Source organism: Fragaria vesca, linkage group LG2 (assembly GCF_000184155.1).
Source record: "Fragaria vesca subsp. vesca linkage group LG2, FraVesHawaii_1.0, whole genome shotgun sequence".
Lineage (NCBI taxonomy): Eukaryota > Viridiplantae > Streptophyta > Magnoliopsida > Rosales > Rosaceae > Fragaria > Fragaria vesca.
Window position 1 is genome coordinate 17,596,667 of NC_020492.1, and position 7,334 is coordinate 17,604,000.

A 7,334-nucleotide genomic window follows, 5' to 3' on the forward strand; every position below is an offset into this window, starting at 1 on the left:
AGGCTATCAATTTGGGCGCTACGTCATATATACCGACCCGCCCGACCCGGATAGGTTTGGTTTTGTATTAACCGGGTCTATAGGGACATTTGTGACTTTCACCTTTTTATCTTTTACTTTTAGATATTTTTGTGTTGTGCAAAAAATTAATCAAAAAAATTGTACCTAAAACTAAAGGCTTCTTATAATATGTCAATACTATTGTGTCAACTGGTGCAAGGTGATGTAATTTTCGACTTTAACTACGAGCGTGTGGTATATCTGTTTTAGATTAAATTTCAAACGAGATGGCACAGAGTCATCTATTTATTATGCAAAAAAGACTACAAACGACGCACAATTGAATTCATCATCTAAGCTTTTAGTTGTGAATTTTGTTAAGAAAAATAAAATTTTCATCTTATAAACACTAAAAGTGATTATATATCTGACCATGCAGCATTGAAATAGCTTCTTGTAAATAATGATGAAAAGTTGCAACTACAGTTCTACACCTCAAACCCAAGTACAAAAAAGAGTATAAAGAATGTGTTGTGGATCCTTAGCATACTGTAAAGATATTTGAAACCCTGTCTAGAGAGGAAATGAACTTGAAAGCTAAAATAGGAAAACTAGAAATTGCATTTCATTGACGGAAGCAGCAACACATTAGGTTTACATTTATACTACTGTTTCACATCTCAAATTGGGAATACAAATGTCGTTAATCTAGATGGCGGGCATTAAGGTGGGCAAGTAAAAAGAAGCAAGGTGGGCAAGTAAAAAGAAGCGGACAAAACACAGGCATAGGCTTCCAAATGCAACAATAAAACGGTGTGTTTAGGAATAAACCGAGTAAACCCTACGAAGCTAGGAAAATAACATAACCACTCGATACACAGACTTGTGCATAGCTCCAATCGAGAGGAAGACCTTCTGTTGCACGAGCCCTTACCAGATGAGCTACTCTTTCCATTGCAGTTTTGTAATCTTCGGGTTGCAGACATTGATCAACTGCAGCTTTGTAATCTTCGCGTTGCAGACATTGATCAACTACAAAGTCATTGAGAGGATTCTGTGAACGCTCAATTCATCAAGATGTGATCGAAATTTGGAGGATCGAAATCACCGTTGATATAGTTTTTTTTTTTTTTTTGTTTGTCTAAAATCAAACTTCCATTTTTATTTTTTTTTCATACTTCGACTCTCAACCCACAATCGCCATGTCTGCCGCTGTTCTGAAGTAGTTTCGGTCCCATACAGGAGAATGGATCTTGATGTTTCCTATAATAGCAAACCAATAAAACGCCAAAGTATTATTTCATAATGTAAAACTAGCATACAAGCTTTATATCTGTGGTTCCAGACTTCCAGTCAAAATCGTTGTAAACTGCCTACTGAATGAAGTCATAACTAATATACAAAGAAAGATTAGACCCTCTTGCAAACCAAAGGCATAAAGATGCAATCTTGAGAAGGGGCAAAACTCTCAGTGTGAGTGTGTGACCACAATTACAAATAATTATTGGCACATACAGCATGATACTTCTAAAACAATCTCTAAACATGCATTATAATATGTCTGCATCTTTAGTTTGGCTGGTTAGGGTCTGTAGAGCTCTCTCTACCAAAGGTTCCCCATCTTCCCTTTCCATCATTACCAACGTCTGTTCCTGGTCTTTGGTTGCTATAAGATCTTGAACTCAGTGAGTTTGGATTTGCCGGAAACCTTTCCGACACCCCTTGACTCACAGAACCATTACCTGTTGGGTTGCTAAATATCCCATAACCAAGTCCTGGAGGACGAGAACGAGGATTAGGACTAGATGGTTCTTGCTTGCCCGCAGAGCGGGGAGGAATAGAATTAGATGGTTCTTGCTTGGGAGCACTGTTAGGAAGAGGAGCAGAGTTTCTAAATGCCGATGGAGGAGCTCTGTGGGTTTCTCTCCCAGGAGATGGGAAGTGCATGTTTATTGGTTCTTGCTTGGGAACACCGTTAGGAAGAGGAGCAGAGTTTCTAAATGCCGATGGAGGAGCTCTGTGAGTTTCACCGTGAGGAATATGCTGCTCTCTCATAGATGGTGACGAATGTGGAACTGGGATCTCTCTACTTTGATAGGGAGCGTGGGCCAGACCGGAAGATCCTTGTGGAGGGAGTGGATCTGTGTCTGCTGTTGTTGTAGTAACCCCAGTACCATTACCACTACTACCTTTCTCAGTGCCCTCTTTGTCTTCAGCCTTTTTTTTCGCACCAGACTTTGGTGGGCCGAACTTCACATGCCTGACCATTATAAACGATTCTTTTCCTTTTCCTACCGTAGGATCACATTCAATATAAGCTGTCTCTTCTATCTGCAAACGGAAAGTACATCTTAGTTGGAGAAAAGGAAAACTCATATTAATGACACTGACATTCAAAACAGTGACAAAAGAAAATCAGGCCATACCAGCGCAATGAGACCAGAGAAAACTGCTCTCAAGTCCCGACCTTCAGAATCCGAGGCAGTACACTGGTACATATTCAAAAAACACAATAAGCCAATTGATAGTAATTCCAGATAAAACCTATGCAGGATTCTGTGTACAGATTTATACAACTGTGAGTGCGAAAACAACTCAATTCTTCCCATGAAAACAGAAGGATGCATATATTAAAAAAATAAACTAGAAAATAATGAATAAATAAGTATGAGAATGCATCTTTTTAAAAAAAAATTATTTATGGAATAAGTACAAATCTAAAAATCACTCTTGTAGATTATGAACCAATAATAATACTATGTTCTTGAATTTCCTTATTAGTGTCTTTCGGATAAGAATATTTCAATATTCCAAATTGGTCAACTGAAATATACCCTTTTAGATAAGGACTGGTTAAAATGTGAGAGATCCAATGACAACAAGGACACAAAAGAAGGAACAAGTTGAGCTTGTCTTCAACCGTCAGCTGCGCTATTTTCGTTTACTACTTTTCAGCTACTTCAAAACCTCATAAGTAATTGTTACTGGATGATAGTTACTAGTATTTTGGCAACCACGTAACAGTCACCATGATTGCAGCATTTGATTGAATATGTTATGGCTTAGCTTTAGCTGCTTTTGGGTATCTAACATGACAATTCTAATACTGAAGTAGTCTAAACTGAACCTGAACCTAACCTAAAAACACTACTAAACTTCATCTGTCAGGAAATTAAAGTTTTTGTTAACAATTCAGATGATTTATGAAATTGTACCTTCACCCGGTAACCCTTGTCCATAAGTCTCTTCACCATGTCTGCTTTCATCTTGAGATCCTTTGCCTCCTGAAATCAGTAGCAGTACATATGTTGTAACATCAGGCAACCCCAAGCTATTTCAAAGCATGAAACCACTAGATGGTGATTACTTAGTTCTTTATTTACATTTACTTACAAGATACAGAAGAAACATAATAAAATAAAAAGGGGTTTTATTGGGTGCACTTTTCCTATCATCTCCTAAGTATTAACAAACCACGAGTTAAATTTACAAACCGTCCAAACTCCAAAGAAAGAAGAAAAAATCAATAAAAGACATCAAGTTGGAGTTATAGTACAACTAGCTACATGTCGATTGAAATATATTTTCTTGGATAACTTTTAAAAAATTAATCAAGAGGATGGAGGGTGGTAAAGGGAGAGAGAATAAAGAAAATTGAATAAGGGAAACACTAATTCCAAAACTGAAGTTTTTTAGAAAATCCATAATAAAAGAACGCTAATATACCGCATCCACATAGCATGCCCTTGCAAAACAGTAATCTTCAGAGTAACTGAACAAGAAAAAAATCGTTTAACCCTACACTAAATTTTGATTTCTTGACAATTTTCCCGTTCAACATTTTAGCCTCTGTTTGTAGAAATTCTTTCCTTGACAACTTCTTTTCTGTTCAACAATGCTTCACTTAAAAAAAGGAAACAGCAGTATTTACAAGCCAATCACATTTGATATGTGTGGACTTATGAGGAGGAAATCCAAATAGGGAGATAACTTGTAAGGAGAGTAACTCCTTGCTTGATATAAGGACCAAGCATTTTTCTTTCTCGTTATTCTGAAATATAAGGCTGTGTATCAATCAAGGGGGGAGTGAAATCAAGAACAGAGCATTGAAGAACTCACAGTCTTTGGAGAAAACTTGATTTCCTTAGTGTCTGAACGCAAAGTCTTAACTTCCTTAGACTGCATATGTTAGAAATTTGATTAGAACAGCATTACCATGCCAATAGTATATCTGTGAGAAACGGGAGTTTAAGCTAAAAGCAAGTGAAGTAAATATAAGCGTACATGGCCCTTCACTTTGTTACCAGATAGAATTATTTGAATTGATTCCCAAACTTTGTTAGATTTGTAATGTAAACCCAATAATCTAGGGTGATGCATCAATCTATTGGCCAAACTAGGCCATATATACGAGTCACATTATTATGGTGTCTTGTGCGTAGTGACACAATGAATAGGAATTTCATTTTGATAATTTTGATAACTCATAAAAGGGTTTACATTTTGAAAGCGAGGGGTGGAGGGAGGGAGTTGCATTTTTATTGGGGTCATGTTTGTATTGAACACAATGAATAGGAATTTCATTTTGATAATTTTGATAACTCATAAAAGGATTTACATTTTGAAAGCGAGGGGTGGAGGGTGGGAGTTGCATTTTTACTGGGGTCATGTTTGTATTGAACACAATGAATAGAAATTGAGGGCAAGCAGAAGAGATTCATTGATTTCATTCTACTTGGAATTGATTATAATATGTTTCTTTTTACATCTGACAGCACCAAACCAAAAGAACAAACACAGGGTATAACCTACCTTGATTTTAATCCGCTCTTTCTCCCTTATTACTTGTTTATACCTCTCCTTGTGGTAATCCATGATTTTACAAACAGGAGGATTACCAGAGTGTTGAACCTGTAAAATATACAACAAAATTGAATAAATTTTTCAATTCACAAAAGAATATTAACTACGTTTAAGTAGTTAATCATTAAATATGCATCGCAACTAAAAGATTAATGCTATATTAAGAGTATCATAGCAGATATGGAGGAAAACATCGATCATTGTTCTAAGGCAAATTGGCATGGTCACATTATTAAAAAAAAATACCTCGACTAAATCAAGCTCAAGATTCCTTGCACGTTGAAGAGCTTCACTCTTTGAGATGACAAAATGTTCTGCATACATAATAAATTAGAAGGACATCTAATAGAGGTTCACTACACTCCTCAAGTTTAACACCCAATACATCTCATCAATCTCTTAAAACCACCGGTTTTACAAAACCAAAATGAAGCATTCTGTTTTATATTATTTCTCTTTTCTGTTTTGATCCCATAGCTCTAAGTCCCCAAGTTCACTCTACCATAGTCCATAGCATATATCTGTTTTACAGTGACTTAGATCTCTCATTCACTCCCTATGTGTATGCAGCTTAAAACCACCAAATCACATTGACTGGTTGCGATTAGTTTGAGTGTGATTAATAAAAATCTAATGTGAAGTTTGCGCTTCTTAGTTTTCCTCTATCAGGTTAACACTCCTTTTCCTTCTCGTACTTGCCCTTTTTTTTTTTGAGCAAATTCATTCATGCACCTTAAACATAACACTCAACATTAGCATACAACCTAAAACTATTCATGTTTACATTAAAAATGATCACCCTCCAAGGGACCGACTCACACAAAGAAAAGATAATACCTTCGCCCACAACAAGCCTAATAACATTGGCTTTAATATGCTCATTCAACCTCGGACCATTCGTGCCCTGCTCTGCCTTCTTTGCATTAGCATTTGGCTGAAATTCAACAACGCACTTAGTAAAACTGCACACCAATCAGCATTACCAAACCCACCACAGACCCAATTTAAAACTTGCAAAACCCAAATGAAAGTTCACAAAATCTTCAAACTTTCTGCTTAATTACTCAACTTTAACATCTCTGTCTTCCCAATATTCCAAACCAATCAACAATATATATCATAGAGAAAAAATTCAACACCAAAAAAACAAAGAACAAAAAATACCCTTTACGGAATCACACTAACTATTTGATAGCCAAGTGGTTTTTACCTGAACGGGAGCGGCAAAGAACCTAGCTTTACTGCCAAAACCAAGATTAGAGATCAATGGGTTGTCTGAGACGCATGGCTTGGAAGCAGTTGGGTTCAGCAAAGAAGAAGAAGAAGCATAAGGAATGGTCTTGGATAGATGAGCTAATTGCCTGAGCTTGGATTGGGTGAGTCTGCTGCACCAAAATGCCATCTTTGGTTCTGTTTTGTGGTTTCAGATATCAAATCGCAGCATTGCGATTCCCCACAGAGACAGTGTCAAAGGAAACCTAACTGGGCGGGTGACGAGGTTTCAGGAAATCAGGAACAACGAAACTGGAACACAGCTTGGTGTCTTCTCTCCGACTCTGGGTTACTGTGGGCTGGTTGGGCCTTTGGGGGCTTTAATACAATGGGCCTGGTTATGAGCCCAATCTTTATTGCCGGATTAGTGTGCTACGGTGCTACCCTTTTTTAGAAGAAATTTCATTAATAATAAAGAAAATTACAGCACAATGGAACGATCGGTTATGATGCCTACACCACAACACACATTCCTAACAAGATCCATAGTTACGGGTCCGTCACTAAAAGCAACATCCATGAGCCGAAAGGGCCCAACCCCTAACCAAATTTGACGTTCAACATGAGCTACCAAAGCCTGAGAGTCACGATACAACCTTGTCACCAACAATAAACCGAGCCAATTATCCTTCTTCAACACCGTGTCTAAAGACCACCAGACCACGTCCAAAGGTAATCCACCCACATGTTGACAACCAGCCAGCACCGAGATAAACCATAATCCCAAGGTATGACGCCACCAAAGTAGCACACCAACCAAACCAAAACACCCTAACCCTCGCTCAAAAGAGGAGAGACTTATTAAACCTAGCCAAAACCAAAAACCAGAAAACCCTAACCAGGAAAAACAACAAACAAAAACAGAAAAAACAAACCAGGTTAGGCCCAAAAGGACCCAAACCCAATTAGCAATCCTAAGAACAAAGAGATCAAAGCCCACTAGATAATTCCAGCCTAAACCTTCGTTGGCCCACCTCATCAGAGCACTAGCAGTCTTGCTCCGCCGCCTTGGTCGAGCTATCGCCGGCAACCTTCCAACCTTCGCTTCTCGCCATAAAAAGGCAACGCAACCTCCAACGCAGTCCTTCCACAAATCGAAAATGTGCAACCGAACCCAGATTTGGTCAAACCAACCCAAGCAAAATGGCTCCGTCTTGACCTGCCCATCTTCGGTCCACCTCCAGCCATGCGCTACCACT

At 38.1% G+C, this 7,334-nt stretch overlaps 1 protein-coding gene across 1 annotated transcript; it reads right to left on the reverse strand.

Moving 5' to 3' along the window:
- Positions 1 to 1,401: 1,401 nt before the first annotated feature.
- On the reverse strand, positions 1,402 to 6,380 carry LOC101291883. Its single transcript, XM_004290689.1, has 8 exons — positions 6,074 to 6,380; positions 5,701 to 5,797; positions 5,110 to 5,177; positions 4,813 to 4,911; positions 4,120 to 4,179; positions 3,216 to 3,284; positions 2,427 to 2,489; positions 1,402 to 2,331 (listed from the first exon to the last, which is right to left on the reverse strand). Exons 1-8 carry the CDS (start codon positions 6,263 to 6,265, stop codon positions 1,570 to 1,572), a joined length of 1,410 nt encoding a protein of 469 aa, XP_004290737.1. The 5' UTR covers positions 6,266 to 6,380; the 3' UTR covers positions 1,402 to 1,569.
- Between the last annotated feature and the right edge of the window lie 954 nt (positions 6,381 to 7,334).

Coding starts and splice junctions, on each gene's coding strand:
- LOC101291883 (XM_004290689.1), bottom strand. CDS start 6,265: ATGGCATTTTGGTGCAGCAGACTCACCCAATCCAAGCTCAGGCAATTA. Junction 5,798..6,073: donor TCTTTGCCGCTCCCGTTCAG/GTAAAAACCACT, acceptor GTTGAATTTCAG/CCAAATGCTAATGCAAAGAA. Junction 5,178..5,700: donor TAGGCTTGTTGTGGGCGAAG/GTATTATCTTTT, acceptor TTATGTATGCAG/AACATTTTGTCATCTCAAAG.